Here is a 21,386-nt window from a genome sequence, read left to right on the forward strand (position 1 = left end):
ACGAGTTTGGCGGTGTGGCGGAGCTCTCCATTGTGCTTTAAGCATAGTGCACCAGAATATGAAATAGCTGGACAATTCCACAAAGGATTTCGACTAAACATTAAGTCGTCAGAGACTCAATTAACATACTGCTCCATATTTGCTTAATTACCTTAAACCAGTACCCTGGGTGTGGAAAGGGACGATTGAGCGAAGTCTTCCTCAGACTGCGGTTCACCTCACCAGAGCGAAGGAAGCTGCAGCGGGCTCCAGGAGCCCAGTGCGTCCCCACCGCAGGCCCCACCCACCCACGCCCCCCTTGCCGCAGGCCCCGCCCACCCAAGCCCGCCCTTGCCGCAGGCTCCTCCCTAGTGTCGTCGCTACAGAGGAGCAGAGGATGACGTGAGGACAGAGTCGCGAACATCTCCTTGGAGCGCAGCTGGGCCAGCGGTTCCCACAGCCCTGGAGCCCAACGTGCGCAGAAGCGCCTCTTGGAGCTCCTCTCCCACAGATCTCTCGTCCTCTTCCTGGGCTAGGCCGCCCCAGGCGCGGCCCCTGCGACTCCTGGCACGGCCCCGTGCTCGGCTGCCGCCCTGGCGCGCGCCACGCTGTCGTCCCCGGACGGGCGCGGACCGGCTCGGCCGGGGCGCCGGCGGCTGGGGAGGGGTCGCTGGCCCCGGGGCCGCGCATGCGCCGCTACCAACTTGGGGCTGTCAGTGGAGGGCGAGTGCTGGTTCTCAGGGGAGGCGACGCCCTTCGGGGCCAACGGGCCTCGAGCCGAGGCAGCAGTGGGAACGACTCATCCTTTTTCCAGCCCTGGGGCGTGGCTGGGGTCGGGGTCGGGGTCGGGGCCGGTGGGGGCCCCGCCCCCGTCTCCTGGCCTGCCCCCTTCATGGGCCGCGATGATGGCGGCCCTGTACCCGAGCACGGACCTCTCGGGCGCCTCCTCCTCCTCCCTGCCTTCCTCTCCATCCTCTTCGTCGCCGAACGAGGTGATGGCGCTGAAGGATGTGCGGGAGGTGAAGGAGGAGAATACGCTGAATGAGAAGCTTTTCTTGCTGGCGTGCGACAAGGGTGAGAGTTAGGCCCCTTTCTCCTCTGGACGCCCCTGTCCTCCAGACCTTTAGTCCTCTCCCCCGCCTCAACTTATATCGGGGCATTCCCTCTGTCTCAGGCGCCGAGTGTCTTCCCGCCTCGCCTGCTGCCTCAGGCGGTCTTCTCCTCACCGCCTCTGCCCTGTGAGTGTGGAGCTTGCGGGAGAGTGGAGCTGGGGCTGCGCCCTCGGAGCGCGGCACCGTGGGGGGTGGCTCTGGCCTTGGGGTCCGGGGTTTAGGTAGCGCCTTGGGAGCCCCGACCCCAGCGTTTTAGCGCCGCCCTTGCTACTGACCGCATGAATGACCTGGTCTTCTCTCTGGCTCGCAGTTCATTCCTTCCGGGAGTCGAGAGGCTAGTTTCCGACACTCCAGTCGGAAAATTCCGTCACCTTACCTTAGGATGCCTCGTATGGAGGGTTCTCATCACCTGGTTTTTGTTTTTCTTAAAAACAAAATCAGACCCTCTATTATTTAGCTTCACCTGACCAGTGCTTTAGCCAGTGACTGTTGACTGGCATTAATAACGGAATATCCTAGGTGGAGATACATGAAGTAAGGACGGGACGGAAGAAATTCTGCCTTAGTTGCCAAAACTTTCTCTGGATTTACGGAACGCCTTTGATTGTTAGTGCTTTTTATTGGAGAGAAAGATTTATTGCTCCTAGATCTTTCTTTGGGAGATAAAGATAGTGAAAAATAATTACAGGAATTACAAGGCAAAAATATGTGGAATATATTTAGCGCGTTTTCCTTTTTTTAGTCTAGAAGTTAATCATTTTTATGGCCATATTAAGGCCATGTCACGCAGTCATCCTTTGTAGTGATGTATATAACAAAAGGGATAGGAAATTGATTGCCCTAAGACTGCTTTTGTTTCCTACATGGAAACACTAAAATTTTTCTTTTTCCAAATTTATATGGCTGTACACTTAGGAAAACTCTGTTAGAAACATGCAAACTTCTGGAACAAACCCAAAGGGCAGTTTACACTATGAAAAGACTAACTACACAGGATTTTTGTTTGTATGTGTGAATGTGTAATTAATAAATGACAGCCTTCCTAACCTCTCCTCCTGCTTTTGAAATAGGATTTTATTTACATGATTTTTTGAAAACAATTGACATATAAACAAAGTCCACCTATGTCTGTGGTTGAGCCACTTTTATGTTCTTATGTAATAGTATTAAATAATATTATGAAAGCAATATTAATAATATTGTTAAAGTACACCATGGACACAACTTTGAGCAGTCTTTGAGATGTAAAGAAACAATATATATCTACAACGTCACAAAAATAGGGTCTGCGGATTATGTAAAATTATTTAGTATTGCTGGAGTGGGTTGCCTGAGTTCTCTTCCCTCAAAAGTTCTGAGAGAGGAAGGGGAAAAGATTGTGTTGTACTAAAATGAGTAAGTGCTGGCTCCAGGTATTCCAGCTCACTGTGCAATGGTTATTTTAAAGCAAACAGAAAGTATGTCAAGAAAGGAAATTTGATATTCCTGTCAAACTGAGGACATAGAAATATCAATGGAATATGGTTGAGCAAGTATTTGTGCATTGTGTATATTTAGGATTATTGCATGACATATCTCAAACAAAAGAGAGTTTTAATTTATGTTAGTTGTATAGCCTATTTAGTAGTACCAGGTGAAATACCTTGATATTCTTTGTCAGTTTTTTATTTTATAACATAATTGAGATGAGAGACTTGGCTTTGGAGGGGTAGGGTGGAAACTAAATATGCATATTTTCCCCATATATAAATTAGAAATTTTTAAAACAAGTGAGCTAAAATGGGAATTTTCTGTTTCAGGTATGTCTAAACAACTTCTTGAGTTAGATTTGGAAAAACAGCATAATTCTTACGCATACTTATGGGGTACATTTACATTTAAAAAGTAACTTTGAGTTATAGGAATATTCTTTTGATTACGTGTTTGTATTCGCTAATATTGTTAGACTTTTTAAAATGTTACCTAAACCAATCTAAAAGTGAACAATTTCCTGAAGTAGCTATGGCTTCCACCATTACACTGGAGCCTTCCTCAGACCAAATGTTAAACATTCACTAAAGCAGCTATTGGGGTCGAGTGTTCATGCTTTTCATAGAGGATTTCATTTAAACCCCACAACCCCATGAGCCAGATCTGTTGTTGTCCTCAATTTGTAGATGAGGAAAATGAGGCTTAGCAAAATTTTAAAATTACTTTGCCCAAGGTTACATTGGTTAGAAAATAATAGAACTGGCATTTTTCTTGAGCCTGCACTCCTAACCACTACGTTATATAGATCTGGTTGTAGGTGAATGAGTGAACATCATTTGTGTCAGAAAAGACACATCCATATTTGGACTTATTAGTTGAAATTACATTTTCTTTGTATGGATGCTTTATAAACCTTGATTTCTGTGTATTACATTTGTTCAATGAAGGGTAAAAAGCAAGCATGGTACTTCAGTAGCACCAGAGTAAATCAACTCTAGAGTATCTATGGTGTTCTAGAGTGTCTCATTCTTTTCATGTAGCATTCTTGTTGTACATATGCAAAATGTTCATAACATATTCTTCTTAGGAAAAATTGAGGAATTCCTAAAGCAAAAATTGTGGAGATGAGATGGATATGTGTATGTTAGTGGATGGGTGGCCCTTTGAAAGATGTGTACAGATTAAAGAGTACACAAAAAATGTAGGAAAGAGAAAAGAAAAAGATTTATAGTTTGTGATAGCTGGCTTTTGTGTAAGTAAGTTCAGTAGATTTAGGCAACTGCTGATCTAGGTAGTGGCCACTTAGTAATGGCTGTTAGTGATCTTCATAGTGGGTGAGGATCATCTCAGAGGTAACATTGAATCCTTTCTTTGTAAAGGAAAACCTTAATTGAAAGTTACTGTGCCAGCAATATATAAAGTGAAGTCTAGGACCCCCAGATAAAATTCTCAGAAAGTATACTCATGTTCTTTCTAGAGATAGAAAGCTATATAAATTCAGAGGTAAAACTTAATTGAAACAAGAGCTGACTATAAGTATGTTGTTTTATGAAAAATTAAGTAGTGATTCTTACAGCCATGGATTTGTCCTCTCTCATTGAGAATTAGTGTCATAATGAGCCTCTTTTATTTGTAGGCACCTATGGTGTCCCTCAGGTCTGTTAGCAGGAGAAAGGGTAAATAAGTTTATTTAGAAAACACCTAAACTAAGTGTAGTTCATGTTAATTTTCCTCTAAAAAAAAAAAACCTGTTGAGTAGATGGTAGCTTTTAGTATATATTTGTAAATATAAACCTGCATAAACTGTTTGATTTGCTGATGATCATTAATCAGTTCATGTGGAGGAAAGAAAGTATGAAATGATTCAGTCCCTGCCAACTCTCCATGGAGAGTATTTTCAGGAAATCTGATGTGCGGTAAATGAGTCAGAAGCCCCTTCTTGAAATTTCAGCATGGGGTTAGGGGGAGGGATGGAGAGAGCAGGTTTTCACCTTTATCAGTGGGCTCAGCCTAGTCTCAGTGTCCTGTGTCACCTTTGTGGTAAGATTTGCTATGTTGTAAGGAAAAATGTTTTGATGACTGTATTTCTTTCTTTTTTTTTTTTTTTGAGATGGAGTTTCTCTTGTTGCACAGGCTGGAGTGCAGTGCAACCTCCGCCTCCCGGGTTCCAGCGATTCTCCTGCCTCAGCCTCCTGAGTAGCTGGGATTACAGGTGCCCACCACCACGCCCGGCTAATTTTTTTGTATTTTTAGTAGAGACAGGGTTTCACCATGTTGGCCAGGCTGGTCTCAAACTCCCGACCTCGAGTGATCCACCCGCCTCGGCTTCCCAAAGTGCTGGGATTATAGGCGTGGGCCACCGTGCCTGGCCTGATGACTGACTTTCTCCATAAGCTTTGTGTACCTTTGGGCTAAGGATGCTTTAAAAATGTGCAGCAACTCCAGAGAGAAGCCAGAGTCAGAAGAAAAAAGTGCAGCATTTCTGAGAGAAGTAATATTAAGCTGCTGTTTTTTAAACACCTTATTTATATATAATGGGCCTTTAAAATTTTTTTACTTATTTGAGAAGAGATTTTGAAGTCTGGTATTAGAGAGGATGGTGGTGGGAAGAAACAAAAAATGCAGAGTACTGAGTATTGGTGTGAAGTGTTATGTTGACAATGGGGCACCTAATGTAAGGAGGTACGTGCTGTGAGGAAAAATCTTTGCAGAAATGAGAGGTAAAGAGGGTATTGTAGGCAGCATTCTATAAACACTTCACAAATCATCATAGACATAGCATTTATATACTTTATATAGGAAAGCTTTTCAAATAACCAAAGTTTTACAATGTAATAGTTGAAAAACATTGCCATGGGGAACGGTTCAGGGATACTTCAACAACAGCAACAAAAGACTCAAATTGCGAAAATCTTAGTGGATAATTTATCTCTAACAGACTAGTAATTCAGCAGCTAGCTGCCTGGTAGTTCTGTGATACTGGTAATTCTTTATAGTGATCACGCAACTTTGCTGCTCTTTTTCTGCAAGTCACAATCAAACTATACTTATCAAGCTGTTAATTGTGTTAAGGCACTGTGAAAGTGCTTTATCAAGAAAGTACTGAGTACATCCCTATCCTTTAGGAGAATATTCTTTAATGGAGATGCTCTCTTGTGCTCTAGTGAGGAGAAGTAAGGAAACAAAAGTATGTTCGTATTAAATATATCTGTCTGAAGGGAAGAAGCAAGTGCTCAATTTAACTTAAATGGCCTATATGTGATTTGGAGAATGGGATATTACGTGTACAGAGTCAGTCTTTTATCTGGGCAGTTAAAAAAAAATGTAACCCAAGCCAGACTCCTAGCTATACCTTGTATATAGACTTGGAGGAAGAGTGTGAAAAGATTAAATTTTATTATATAGGTATTATCGTAACCTAATAATTCCTCTTCTACCTTGCTGCCAGTGCTCTAAATATCTTCTTCATTGCTAACTCTTCCAAATTTAATGATACTGAGAAATTTAAGATTTAAGATCAGTAGTTGAATAGGTAATGAGGATTTCAAAAATTATCACTAAGATGTGATTAACTAATGACTTTTAGGAGCCTAGATGAATGATAAGGACTAAAAGAATTCCAGCACTGTATCAATATAGTCATGAGACTCAGTAGATTTCTTTGGATGCCAAAGCTTTGTTATGTATAAAGTGGGGGTGACTGGCACTGTTATTAATAGCTTCTGTTAATTTTTAAAAATATGTTTTTCTAGATTAACATATTGGCCAGTAATATATTTTTCTAGTTTTATAAATATGTATAATTCAAATGTATATGAGATTAAATTTAAGCAACACAATAAATCCTTTCTGAGACTGTGTTGCAACAACCTGATATAAACTAAGTTTTAAACAACTCACAGCAGCATTGTGAATGGGATCTCATGTCATTTATCAGACTCTAACTACAAAATAAACATTGCTTTTGACTATTTTTCTAATAGAGTTAAGAATATGCTGTTTATAATTTTTATCAACTGATTTACTATGAAAAAATCAGCATTACCTTCTGTGCTATAGTATAATTTTTTCAGGCAGCAGTGTGAATCTTTGCTCTTTTGCCAGATGATATTCATTATTATTAATAGTCCTCATTAAGATTCATAAGCAACTAAGAAATTATGGTAATAATTGTCTTTTTACAAAAATGTTCAAAGTGTTATAAACAGTTTAGCCTACCATGTTTTTTAGTATCTTTAATTTTGAAGGTTTCATTTACAATAATATGGTTATAAATACATTGGGGTCTGTAATACGAGTTTTGCACATTTGATAAAGCTACATTTTAAATCATTTTCACTGTAAAAAGTCTGCATGGGTTTTTTTTTTTCCTTTTTAGAATTTGGTTCAAGCTAATTTGAAGTTTGATGTCAGTTAACATTTTTATCAGTATTGTCATTTATATTTCCAGATCCAGCAACTGAACTTGATCATGTCTTTTTATTTTTTCACATCATCATTCTTTTTCCTCTTAATACAACTTTCTGTTTTAAGCATCATTGGTAATATTTCAGTTAGAATGTTGCAATTGCCACACTTAGGTTTGTTACAGAAACTTGGTTTGAAAAGCTTTACAAATTTTTTGACATTAAATTCTCTCACACTTCACAAGTAACTTCAAATTTGGTTAATATAAAATTAAACTGAACAACGTTAATACTCTCTTTGCCATAAAATCAAACGAGATGCTAATGAGGAAGAGGTGGAATCACCTGTTCTTAATCAGTATTGTAACATTTCTCCAATGTATTTCTCAAGGGTTTATTACAGTTGGCCAGAGTAAATTTGTTGCTAAGGATCTATGGGATCACTCTGGTATTTTGTATACTAGTTCATTTTTTTTAAATTGCTGGTTAGGACTCACTAAATTCATTTTATGACTGTTAATGGGTTGCAACCTGCAGTTTGGAAAACATTGGTTTGGAATGATCATTGGCTGAGCCGCAGAGAGGCACAAGATGAATTCAGAATGTTAACAAGGTCTAACTAAGTCCTATAGGGCTTTGTAGGCCACAGTAAAAATTTGGCCTTTATTCTAAGTGTGATAGAAAAATCACAAAGTTTGTAAGCTTGATATGTTTTGAAATTTTTTTTTTTTTTTTGAGACCGAGTCTCGCTCTGTCGCCCAGGCTAGAGTGCAGTGGCGTGATCTCGGCTCACTGCAAGCTCCGCCTCTCACGTTCACGCCATTCTCCTGCCTCAGCCTCCCAAGTAGCTGGGACTACAGGTGCCCCCCACCATGCCCGGCTAATTTTTTGTATTTTTAGTAGAGGCGGGGTTTCACCGTGTTAGCCAAGATGGTCTCCATCTCCTGACCTCGTGATCCGCCTGCCTCGGCCTCCCAAAGTGCTGGGATTACAGGCATGAGCCACCGCGACCGGCCTGTGTTTTGAATTTTTAACCGATAACTCTAGCTGTGGAGTGCAGAGTGGATTGAAGGGGTGGGGCTAGAGCAGGAGTGAGCAAACTATGGGCCACAGACCATATCTGCCTGTTCTGTGAGGTCTTGGAGCTAAAACTGGTTTTTTACGTTTTATATTTAAAATGGTTAAAAAAAGATTTCGTAACACATGAAAAGTCTATAAAATTCAAATTTCAGTGTCCATAAACAAAATTTTCTTAGAACACATCCACTATCATTTGTTTACATATGGTCTATGGCTGCTTTTGTGTTGAAAGGGCAGAGTTGAGTAGCTGTGACTGAGAGTGCATGGCCCACAAAGCTTAAAATATTTACTCTCTAACCCTTTTTCAGAAAACTTTGTTGACCCCTGTGCTACAGTATAAAGTATTAGTAAGTAATATAAGTTGCAATAGGGAAAAGAGTAAACAAGGAAGGGGGTGAGTGTGGGCTCAGTGGAGTCAGGGAAGTGAAAAATTACAAAATACAGGGCTTGGGGAGTTGGTCCATGTGAATCCCACCTGAGTTTGCTAATGGCACTTAAGGAGTTAGGCTCCTACCCTCCCTGGAGGCTGAGAGATAGGGGCCCTGTCTTCAGGTGTTGGCTGGAACAAAAGTAAATTTTTATGTCAGCTTTGAGTTTTCTCGGGCAGGCATTTTAAGAGGGGCTAGAGTCATCCTAGGGATCCGGCCTTCAGCTGTTAGAAACACTTAGTGTTTTGTTCAAGTTTATATGGGCCAAGGTGGAGGCCTTGTGGAGAAGGGCTCAGAAAAGCCTGACTAGAGTTTGGTTAAGGAAAGAATCTTGGTCAGCAGCTGTGTTAGTTAAGAGGCTATTGCAGAGTCCAGGAGGAAGATCATGGGGGTTTGGACTGCGGGTAGCAGTATACATGGAGACAAGTAGATGATTATGGGAGATATTTTAGAGAGGGGGCTAAGAAGACGTGCTGTTGAATTGGTATACTCCCTGTGGAATTGATTGAAAATGGTTTCTTTTTCCTTGACTGAAAAAGACTACCATCTAACCAAAAAAGTAAACAGATTATGTTGCACTTCCTTCTATGTGTTATATTTTAAAAGACAAAAGATGTAACTCTTGAAAGCAACTTCATTATAAAATGAATGGCATTTATATATTTGTCTGTCATACACAGGCATTTTGAATTGTAATTCTTGTTCTATAACTAGCTTCTTGCTGTCTATTTTAAGTTTTCTAACCTCTTTTTACATATATACTCATCCTAAAAGTTAAGAGTGTTCTGGTCTTTTTTTTTTTTTTTTTTTTTTTTTTTTTTTGACATAGTGCATTGTTTTAAATGAATTGCAAATATAAACTTCTCTGAAATGCTTAGCAACCACTCTAGGTTTCCTGTAGGTTCTGTGACTATAACGTGATTTTTCATTTGCATGACTGTGTTAGCTGTAGCAGGGTGGAACTTTTTATTTTTAGGGATGAAAATTATTTATTTGGTTTTGATTTTTAGGGATTTTCTTTCTTTCTTGTATAGCTCCTTGACTACAATAGAAATAATCTTTAAAACCTTAGGGCTGGGCACGGTGGCTTATGTCTGTAATCTCAGTACTTTGGGAGGCCAAGGCGGGCAGATCACTTGAGGTCAGGAGTTCGAGACCAGGCTAGCCAACATGGTGAAACCACATCTCTACTAAAAATACAAAAATTAGCCGGGCGTGGTGGCAGCTGCCTGTAATCCCAGCTACTCAGGAGGCTGAGGCAGGAGAATTGCTTGAACCCAGGAGGTAGAGGTTGCAGTGAGCCAAGTGGTGCCATTGTACTCCTCCAGCCTGGGTGACAGAGCGAGACTCTGTCTTAAAAACAAAACAAAAACTTTAAAGCTGGAATATATGATATTTGTAATGTACTTTCCTTTTTAACAGCAATCTAAACTTTTAAACATGTAGCAGTTATTTTTGTCTATTTGCTATACCTGAAATTTATAAAATGTCATAAGGATTTATTTGTGTAGCTCTTCCTACGTTTCTGTCTCTAGCAATATGGTTGATTAGATAATCTGAAAACCTTTCTTCTTCAAATCACCTAGAAATTATAGCTAAAATATAATGAACATCCAGTTAAATGAACAGCTGAGCTTTCAAGAAAGTAGGGGAAACAACCAAGATACAAAAGTGAAGAAAAAACTGAAAAACAGGAGTTTGTGAGCTGACACTATGGCTGCTCCATGGGTGGGGATAAGAGTTACTGTTCTGGGCATTGCAGGGATTTGAGTCTTAATGCCCATATGAGAACAGGTTACAAGGCCTGGAGACTGTACAAAGTGAGGAGTTGGATTCAACATCTAAGCATAAAACCAGGATCCTTAAAGGACTGTACCTTCAGCAAAGAGGTAGATGAGGAGAAAAACCAATCTACCAGCACATGGAGACTTCGAAGAAGCTTGTTTGTGTTATTGTGGGCTCTGAATAAGGCTAAAAATAAGACTCCTTTAAGAATACATAACCATGGTCCTGCCTCTTGTTGTCTTGGGGTTCAAATTAATACTCCTTTCAGATAATTAAACTGTCATACAGAGACTACAAAATAATTATGTTTAAAATGATGAGAAAGTTAAAATAAGGAAACGAAAACATAAGAAAATAAGAGAGTTGGAAAGAAATCCGGTAAAACTTATGCAAATAAAAAATACAGTCATTAAATTTTTAAGAAATCAGTGAATGGGTTAAAGGAGGAACGTGAATGGAAGCTAAAGGAGAAATAAGTGAGTGGAAGAAATATGTGAAGAAATTACCCAGAATGCAGGAAAGAGAGAGGAAAAAAAGAAAAAACAGGAAATCTTGAGAGACACAGATGTTGAAATGGGAAGGTCTAACTTAATGTCTGATAGAAGTTGACAAGAGAAAAAGCAATATGGAGATGAAGCAATATTTGAAGAGAGAATGGCTGAAAATACTGAAGAATTAATGAAGGGTAGAAGTCCTTAGATTTAGAAAGCCTAGGCCAGATGTGGTGGCTCATGCCTATAATCCCAGCATTTTTGGAGGCCGAGGCGAGAGGATTGCTTGAGGCCAGGAATTTGAGACAAGCCTGGGCAACATAGCGAGACCTCATCTCTATAAAAAATAAAAATTTAAAAAAAAAATTGAAAGCCTAATGCGTCCTAAGCAGAATAAATAAAAAATTACTCTTCACCTGGACACATCACGATAACAAAGTATAGCAGAATTTTTATGTGTAGCATTCTACTACTAAGATGTTGAAATAGAGTCACCTGAAATAAGATTTTAAATGTCACTTTCCAGTAATAGCGATAAATTTTCACTGGTCTATCTTTGGTCACTATTGGTTCAACTTGTGACTTAGAGTATCACTTTGTGAAGTGTCTGTCTGATAAGGTTTTCCCAGGGAGCATTTGTGTCTAACTATTAACTACTAGTACTTTGGGGAAAATATTTCTTTTTGTGACTAGTTTTCTTCTTGAGGGACCTAAGGAAATACATTGTCAAGAAAACTATCACCCAGCTTCCTTCAAAAGAAGTTGTATGTGTGAGGCAGGGAGTTTAAGGCCATAGATTAAAAATAGTAGCAAATTTACTTGAAATTTTAACAAATAAAATATGTTACCTGTCTTTCTTACTCACTTATTTAGCCCAGTTTCAGTATTTTCTTTTTCTGTATCGTGAAATCATTTCTTTTTCTATTTTCTATGCTGATTGTTCTTTCCCTGTTTATTTATAGACTTCTAATGAGCAACTGTATTTGCACATCACGTAAAATGACTTATTTATCTATTGTTTAACAAGTCAAATGAAACAAAACAAGCAAAACCCCCCTTGGCTTTTTTTTCTCTATTTAATTAGCATTTCTCTTGATTTATTCCCCATATTCCTGTACCATCTGGTCAGCAGACAAATACGGTGGGGCCTTGCTGAAAATAATTACTGCTGTAATTGTTGTCATTTCCTCACATGGGACAACTGTTTTGTTGTGGGCTACAGTCACACAGAAGGCAATTTGCCTGCTCCTAACAGGTCAGGCACTAATCCTAGTCCTGCCTTAAGAGTTTTGTGAACTGAATGTTCCCTGGCCATTTAATCTAATCAGCTTCATTAATGAGATGGTGTGTGTGTGTGTGTGTTGGGAGGGTGGGAAGTAGGGAAGAGGATTTTCAGACATCTTTCCCTTTACTATACATATCCTTGAATATATATGTATTTATACTGCTTCTCCAAAGTGTGTTTTCTCCTGTAAAACCTCTTTATAATATCCTCTGCTTATTACTAGATCTCATTTTTAACTCTATGTTATGTAAGTAAATATCTATGTATATTTGAGGTATAAAACTTAATTCTTTAAGCTTTTTCCATCTAATTTTTCTAGCGTCCAGTCTGTGCCTTTGGGCATCCTTTATTAAATTGCTTTAAATATCTTGCAAAAGTTTCTCCTCTTATGATCATTCAGTTATTAATTTTAAACTAATAATTTTTATTGTATTCTGTACATTTAAAAATTTTCTACTTTTTATGTCTGCTGCTGATGTACGTATTATTTTATTAAGGTATAAATTTTCATCAAGGAAATGTTCACATTCTCTGTGTACATTTTCTTATACAAAAATGAGTTTAGGCTTTTAATCTTTTAATTCAACAAGCTAAGTTTTTCTTTACAGTCATCCTTACTTGATATGTCATGGATATTAAATTATGTTTGTATATTGTTATTTAGGTGACTATTATATGGTTAAAAAGATTTTGGAGGAAAACAGTTCAGGTGACTTGAACATAAATTGCGTAGATGTGCTTGGGAGAAATGCTGTTACCATAACTATTGAAAACGAAAACTTGGATATACTGCAGCTTCTTTTGGACTACGGTTGTCAGGTACAAGGCTAGATAATTTAATCCAGTTAACTTCTAAGTGCTGTTAGATATGCCATGCTTTCTTCCCTTCTTGTTTTCTTTCTTCTTTTTCCTCCTCTTCTTCCTTTCTTTTTCTTTCTTTATCTCTCTTACTCTCCTTCTGTCTCATCTTTTATTTGGTTTTGAGGCACTAAAAGTTTTAAAAACAAACCAAAAAAAACTTTTTGAAAAGTATAATATTTTGAATTGATTTATCTTTTTCCTCCCAAATGTCATTTTCCCCACATGACTTATTAAAGATGACTTTGTTTTCATTACCCATGTTAACACTATTTATATTATATATCTAAAATAGTACAAATACTCTGGAAGTGTCAGAGGAATAGTTTTTTTTCTGGCCCATATTAGTTACAGACACATCAACAAAATGTTCCTGCCTCAAAACAGTTTTCAGTTTGACTTTGGTTTTCCTCTAAGTTTTATTAAATTTTATTTTTTTGTTTGAAACTTAATGTTTGTTTTTATCTAAAGATGAATGATTTTTATCCATCTATAAAAGGTAGACCTTCCTACTTCATATCAGTTTGGGTAGAAAAACAGGCATGTGTGTAAGTCTTGAATGAATTCAGTCTAGAGATTCTGAAGGGAATTTGATAATATTTTCCTTTCCTTTTTGGTTTGCTTATGATGGGACTTGGCACATTAATTCTACCTCTTTTTTTTTTTTTCTTAATGAGGCACTTTTTTTTGAGTGACATCAGGAGACATTCGCAGCAGATTTTCTGAATATAAGTAGGGTAATTCTATGTACATTGCTATTTTATATATATATATGTATGTATGTATGTATGTATAAAACAACATGTGGTACTGTCTCCATGTATATGTTTGGAGTAAAAAAAAAAGAATTGCTTACCCAGCAACTTCAGCTATCCAGACCACAATTGAGAAGCAGAAAGTAAGTAAAAAATACCTCTAAGCAGCCAGTGGTTTGCTGCCATGAAGTTTACAAATTAAATTTATGAACTTTAGTTATAGGAGTCCTCCATCAGGGTCTATTTTTTCTCATTTTAGTTTCCATTTTAACATAATTAATTTCTAATCCGTAGAGAATCTGAGGGACAATGGAAGGGGCGTGAGAGCTGCAGTGGAATAAAATGAGGAGTGGTACCTCCGACACTGTTTAACAGAGGTCAATAGCATTACACATGTGATATTCTCTGAGGGAGCTGTATGTTAGGATGATAATTAAGGCTTATAACAATGGCGCAGAGTCAGTAAGGGTTAAATTATATTCAGTACCTATTGTTTTAGAAGAAAGACTGTATATATGTGTGTTTGTGTATGTGCGTTTGTGTGTTTATAAGACACAAAAGCAGAAGACTTCCATCAAAATAGTTTAAATTTTAAAATTAAACACTTAAAGGCATAAGCTTCAGTTACCTAGAAAATAAGGGTAGAAAAAAATTCATACGCTGATTCTGGATAAAAGAATTACTATGGTATTATAATTTTGTCTTTTTACACATGGTTATATACATGTAATAGTTTTGCAGTATACATGGTGCTTTCATATACTTGATCACATTCAGACATCACAGTCAACCTATATAGATGTTACATTTTATAGATTAGAAAACTGAGGCTCATAGACTTTAATGAATTTCCCAAAGTTCTAAAATTAGTAAGGACAAGACTAAGATTTAAATATAATCTTCTGATTGCAAATCTCATGCTCTTTCTAGTTCACTGTGTTCTGTCCAGGTTACCTGTGTCTTATTTTATCAGTCCACAAATGTCCAGGGCCTTTGGTTGGGTATGATTGTGGAAATGAATAAGTAAAACATGGGTTCTGCGTGATAGGATCTTTAAGACAAATTGGACAATTACAGTATGTATGAATTACAAGTAAATTAATACAAAGGTATATTTGGTAAGTGTTGAGTGGTAATAATACTTGACCATTTTATATTGCTTTACATTTATAAGAGCTTTCATGTATCTTGTGCTATATCAGTGGTTCTCAACCAAATGATTTTGTCACCATAAGGGGACATTTGGTAATGTCTGAAGATACTTTGGTTTCACAATTGGAGGGCAGTTTACTACTGTTATCTAGTGGGTAGAGGCTCCTACAATACCCAAGACAGTCCCCACAACAAAAAATTATTTGGCCCAAAATTTCAGTAGTGCTGCTATTGAGAAACCCTGTTTTATGTTTAAACTTTTGTGGTTTGATATACATTATTTAGAAATATAGAATAGGTTGGGGCTATCAAGAAAGATTTCATTGGAAAAGTGTCAGTTGACTCAGCCTTGAAATATTAATAATTGCTAACATTTATATAATAACTACTCTCTGCCAGGAACCTTAAATGTGTTCACTTACTTAATCCTCACAACATAGGGATTTGAATTTAATCTTCAAATTAAATTCAGGGATGAGTTAGATATTATTTTATTATTATTCTTTTTTGAGATGGAGTTTCGCTCTTGTTGCCCAGGCTGGAGTGCAATGGCGTGATCTCGGCTCACTGCAACCTCTGCCTCCTGGGTTCAAGCGATTCTCCTGCCTCAGCCTCCCAAGTAGCTGGGATTATTATAGGCATGCACCATCACGCCCGGCTAATTTTGTATTTTTAGTAGAGATGGGGTTTCTCCATGTTGGTCAGGCTGGTCTCGAACTCCTGACCTCAGGTGATCCACCTGCCTTGGCCTCCCAAAGTGCTGAGATTACAGGTGTGAGCCACTGTGCCCAGCCTAGATATTATTATTGTCCCCATTTTATAGAGGAGGAAACTGAGGTAAAAAGGGTTAAGTAACTTGCCCAAAGTCATTCTGTAAATGGCAGACCTGGAATTTGAACTTAGGTTCTGGCTCCAGAATCCATGGTCTTACGTATTATGCTAATCTACTCTCAAACATGTAAAGACAGGTAGGAAACAGGAGATGTGGAGAAGGATATAAACAGAGCCATGTGCAATGTATATTTTTGAGACATTGAATTGATTTAGCATTTTTGAACAAAACAGTTGGGTTGGGGAGTAGTAGGAATTAGGAAAAATAATTAAAACAAAATGGATACAAAGGGCCTTGAATGCCAGAATAAGGAATTTGGGTTTTATATAATAGTTAGGGGATATCATTACATGATTTTCGAGAAAGGATGTGATGTGTCCAGTGGTATTTTAGAAAGATGAATCTAGTGGCTGAATTTAGTATAGATTGGGAAATGGAAAGTGGGAAAGGCTATAGCCTATGTCAATAGTTTTTGTAGTAATCTACATATGAAGAGGTTAAGGCTTGAACTGGAACAGTGCTGTAAGAAAAACAGTGGCTATGAGAAGAGGGGGAAAAAGGCAGATATGGTTCCATGGCCTATATGGTTCCATGGTCTGTTAGGAACTGGGCTGCACAGCAGGAGGTAAGCAGCAGGTGAGCGATCATTACTGCCTGAGCTCTGCCTCCTGTCAGGTCAGCGATGGTATTAGATCCTCATAGGAGTACGAACCCTATTGTGAACTGCACATGCAAGGGATCTAGGTTGCATGCTCCTTATGAGAATCTAACCAATGCCTGATGATCTGAGGTGGAACAGTTTCATCTGAAACTATCTCCCTACCTGCTCTATGAAACCAGTCCCTGGTGCCAAAAAGGTTGGAGACCGCTGTGAGGAATTGACAAATCTTAGTGAATATTTTGATTTGGAGTGGGAAATTGAAAAGGAGTCCAGGATGATTTGGAAATCTTAAACGTGGGTGACTAGGAGAAGGAAGAAAGGAAAACATTAAGTTCAGAAGCTAAGTAAAGCTTGGGGCAAGGGAATGTGAATTCTGGTTTTATCCTTGTTGATTTGGCAGCTATCAGGCAGTCCTCATCAGACAAACACAGATGAACATTATATTTCTAGGGAGAGATCAGGCTAAAGAGATACAGTAAGCTGTCAGGGCCATGGGAATGCCCATCACCATTGTGAGAGTAGGTGAAATCATGGAGAAGAGCAAAGGGCTGGTGCAGATTCATTCTTAAGGAAACATCTACATTTAATAAAGAGCATTACATGGAAAGAGTTTCATTAAAGACCAAATGAATTGTTGAAGATATCAGAGGCAGTTAGGATAATGCAACATTGTGAAAGCCAAAAGAATAGTTTTTAACATGTTGGCTTAGAAATTAAGAAAAATTAGAAGGTAGAAAAAGTAATTGGATTTGGAAACTGGCATCAGTAGAATTGGAGAAATGATACACTTTGATTTGCAAAGTTTGACACAGTGAAAGGAAGAAGAAAACTTGAGTGGTAAGAGAAAGATGGAATTAAGTCAAGTTAGCGAAGAGCTAGTAAGCAAGTTAGCAAAGAGTGACGAAGGATTTAAAGTTCTGGGAGGTGGGAGATTAGACTGGTATTTCTGCAAATGAAGGACCAAGGTTCTAAAGATTGGAGAGCATCAAATAGAATACTAAGGTGGAAAATGTAGCTTTGGAAAGGAAATAAGTAACTTTTTTACTCTGAGCTTAAAGGAAAGAGTATGGGAATTGTTGAAAAGATAAATTCTAAGGTAGGAAGGAAGATAATGATCTCATAAATAGGTAATAAGTATATGTATTGAAGAGCTTTTAATAAAGAATCATCAAATATCTGAGAAATTGGAAAGCAAAACTAGTGAGGATTTTTTGTATAACTATGTATTTTTAAAATAATTTAAAACATTTATTTCCCTCATAACTGCCATTGATTTATCAAATAACATACCATTTGTGCAGAATAAGTAAATGGTAACTCCTTATTTACAACACATTTTAATGTAAATGAATATTTTTATAGCTGAAGCTTATCCTTTTAAGCATTGAAAGATTTAATGTAAATCTTTATTCCTTACTAAGTAATGTATCTGAATATAATTTAACTTTACCATCCTTAATTGTAATAAGTGAGAATGTAATTATTTTACTTTGCTTCATATGGTCTGAAACTATTAACATGTTTGTCCTTACATTAAGTGGCTTTAGGCTGTTGTGCATTGATAGTGATTTTGCTGTACTGGTATTTAATCTTTTCAGTAGTCAACTTTTAGTAATTCTTTCTTCCTTTCCCTCTACGCTGTTGGTTTTAATCTTGCTATTCTTTTATTCAGTAAAGATCTGAAGGATACTTGGGAAAGCCAGATATTCATCATTTATGGACAATTCTAAATCAGAATGCTTGGGTCTGTTTCTTTTGGGAAATAATACCCATGGAGTTTCTTTGTGACAGCTCAGTATGTTGCTGTTTTTAAATCCATGGCTATTTTTCAGATTGTTGAAGTTCCCTGGTGTTTGACTTTGAAAGTAATGACATTACTATAGTTAGCTTTATTGGTTAAAATTAAAAATCACAGGCCGGGTGCAGTGGCTCACGCCTGTAATCCCAGCACTTTGAGAGGCCGAGGTGGGTGGATCTCTTGAGGTTGGGAGTTAGAGACCAGCCCAGCCAACAGGGTGAAACCCTGTCTCTACTAAAAATACAAAAATTAGCCGGGTATGGTGGCATGCACCTGTAGTCCCAGCTACTCGGGAGGCTGAGGCAGGAGAATCCCTTGAACCTGGGAGGCGGAGGTTGCAGTGAGCCAAGATTGTGCCACTGCACTCCAGCCTGGGCGACAGAGCAAGACTCTGTCTCAAAAAAAAAAAAAAAATTAAAAATCATAAATGAAATATTTATTAGTAATTGATATAGCATTCTTTTTGTTCATTTCCTTCAACTGATTAAATATGCTAAAATCTGAAGAGAAATGTTTGCAAAGCAGAATAATAATGCTAGGACTTTAAAGCATAGGCCACAGCTCAATGAACCCTGAAAGTTTTAAGAGATAGTGCAATGGGTTAAATTTCCCATCTGGGTGGGAAGTTTTTCTGTGGGAAAACATAGGTGATTCCTAAGGGTTGAGTGAGGACTCCAACCCTTTGTTTTGAGGTGCATAGTCCTATTTTTAGATATTCAAGTAAAGTCTGCCACTTTTAGTTCTATTTTTTACATCCAGATAAAGTGAATATAAACTTTACTCTTTTCAGCTCAAAGAATATTAAAGATCGATATAGTTTTGTTCCCAAGAGCAAGAACATTGATTTAAATAGTTATTAATGATTATAGCAGTTAAAATGTACAGATTGAAAATAATCAGGGCATTTTCTTAGATTAAATCATTATTTATCCCCATGTTTTCCTTCTTCCTTTATATTTTTCCCTAAAAATCCAAAAACCTGATGTTATAGTTGCCAGTAGGACTATAGGCTTTGTTACAGAGTTGAAAAGTCCCCATTTCCTCAGAGTCTCCTTACTTTTTCCTCTTTCGGATCTTCACAGTGAGCCATAGACTGGGAGTAGAATGATAAAGTCACTTCTCCCTCCAGTCTCTATGAACTTTGGTAGCCTACCTATTTGTGGCTTATACTTGATAAAATTGCTCATAAATGTCAAATTTGTAGCATTTTAGTCAGCCATGTGTTTTAAAAATGAGAACAGAAGGCTCTCACCTTTAGATATTCTCCCCATATTCCTGTTTGCATTGATGATAATCATTTTCATTAGACTGAAAAAAATCCTTTACCTGTAGTAATAGTTCTTGACAGTTTCTTTTATAGATTTGGATTGTTAAGATTCTTTTGGTCCACAGTTCAAGAGTAAGGATCTTGAAAAAAAATTTTCAACTTTAAATCCTGCATGGATCAGCACTGTTACGCTAATAATCCCTTCAATGAAACATTCATTACTTTATCAACTCATGCATTGAAACCAGGACAGAAACGTGTGTATTGTGGTACACAGACGTACTCCTAAGGCAAGCAAATGTACTATTTGTACAGTCAAAATTTTTGAAAAATTTTGTATTACTGTATATAATACAGTTTAAAATTTTTAAAAAGTTTTATTTATGAATTAGTAAAAAGTAGTTTACCTTTTTATCTTCCATTTTCATTTTTAACTTTTTTTTTTTTTGAAGTCTGCAGATGCACTTTTGGTGGCAATCGACTCTGAAGTAGTGGGAGCTGTTGATATACTACTTAATCATCGACCAAAACGATCATCAAGACCAACTATAGTAGTTAGTACTCTTAAATATTTATTAATTTGGATTTTTAAACCAAAATAGATCTCTTGCCCCATTGCCATTTTTTCCTTCCCTCACATTTATTTTGTTTTTTCAAAAAATAGATATTTTTTCTCACTCTGTAAAATATTAAAAGTCAGTGGACACTTGCAGGAATAATTAGTATTTCTTTCAGGAAAACTTTTTAAATTTAGTTGATATTTCCATAATTTTGTCACTGTGGACCAGTATTTACCATTTGAAATATTCTGCAGGTAATGTTGAAAATATAGATTAGTTTGCAGATAGATAAGAATTAAATGTAAACAATGAAACCAACAAACTGGAAGAAAATGTAGGTGAATGTTTAACTGATCGTGAGTAGAAAGACTTTATGTGCATAAAAGCAATGGACAGAAATCACAGTGGCACAGTTTTTGCTGTTAAAAAAGTTAAATTTTTGGAATCCAGACATCAGACAAAATTTAGAAAGCAGATGAATAACTGGCAAAAGATATTTGCAGCATATATCATACATTAGTAATCTTAATATTGGACAAATTGGTGAAAAACATATTAGAAAAGGACATAGAAAAGCATATTCTCAATTTTGGTAATCTACCTTTGAGATTTTTGACAAGTCTTTGCAACACTGTTCACTTATATACTTAGTGGTTTTATGTAAAATGACTCATTTTTTTCTTAAATAAATTCATTTTAAAAAGAAAAAAAAAGGACATAGAAATAGCAGAAAATACAAAATGTTAAATCTTAATGATAATCAAATACAGTAAGATACTAATTTTAAACTTAACAAATTTACTTATTAAAGTTGAAAATTTAAAAAAAATCATTGATAGCAAGGGAGTATTACAGTCTCATGCTACTAGTGAGGCAGGTATTTTGCAAAGTGTTTTGGCAGGATCTGTCATAAGAAAGATGTTCATATGCTTTAACTTAGTGCTTTCTCCTCTGGGAACTTATCAAGGAAATGGTCAGAAATGTGGACAAAAATGTTGGTTGTGATCTTATTTGTAGTAATTTTTAAAAGCCCATGTGACATAATCTAAACATTCCAAAATAGAAGATAGGAAATATAAATGATTACATATATGTACAATGGAATATTATGCAGTCATTAAAACAGTACTTTTAAAAGAATAGTTAGGAACATGGAAAAATATAACGTAGTAAGTGGAATACTTACTATGGTTAAAATACTTACCACGGTTAAAAATATGCGTAGAAAAGGGACTATGTGGAAATGCAACAAAATGTTACCTAACAATCATCATCTCTCATTGACTAACCAAATTATGGATTTTTTTGTACTCTTTTTATTTTTCTTTATTGCTTTTGTAATTAGGAGGATAGTCACTACTAAATAAATGCTAATTTTATTGTTTTTTAATCAAATTTTAAACATGATAACATTCATTATTGGTGACGATACCGTGAAACAAGCAGTTTAAATAACTGCTGGCATTA

The 21,386-nt window shown here is 37.1% G+C and overlaps 1 protein-coding gene across 3 annotated transcripts in view; it reads left to right on the forward strand.

The window, feature by feature from the left end:
• The first annotated feature begins 343 nt into the window (after positions 1 to 343).
• The window catches only part of TRPC1 (transient receptor potential cation channel subfamily C member 1), an 83,941-nt gene continuing 62,898 nt past the window's right edge, over positions 344 to 21,386 (forward strand). The window contains exons 1-3 of one of the 3 annotated variants that reach the window (XM_004037789.5): positions 344 to 1,053; positions 12,701 to 12,855; positions 19,812 to 19,913. In XM_004037789.5, the coding sequence (XP_004037837.1) occupies positions 882 to 1,053; positions 12,701 to 12,855; positions 19,812 to 19,913 (429 nt within the window). In that variant the 5' untranslated portion in view covers positions 344 to 881. The remainder of the gene's footprint in view (positions 1,054 to 12,700; positions 12,856 to 19,811; positions 19,914 to 21,386) is intronic. The other 2 variants (XM_004037788.5, XM_055383155.2) reach the window with 2 other exon arrangements.

This window comes from Gorilla gorilla, chromosome 2 (genome assembly GCF_029281585.2).
Source record: "Gorilla gorilla gorilla isolate KB3781 chromosome 2, NHGRI_mGorGor1-v2.1_pri, whole genome shotgun sequence".
Classification (NCBI taxonomy): Eukaryota; Metazoa; Chordata; class Mammalia; order Primates; family Hominidae; genus Gorilla; species Gorilla gorilla.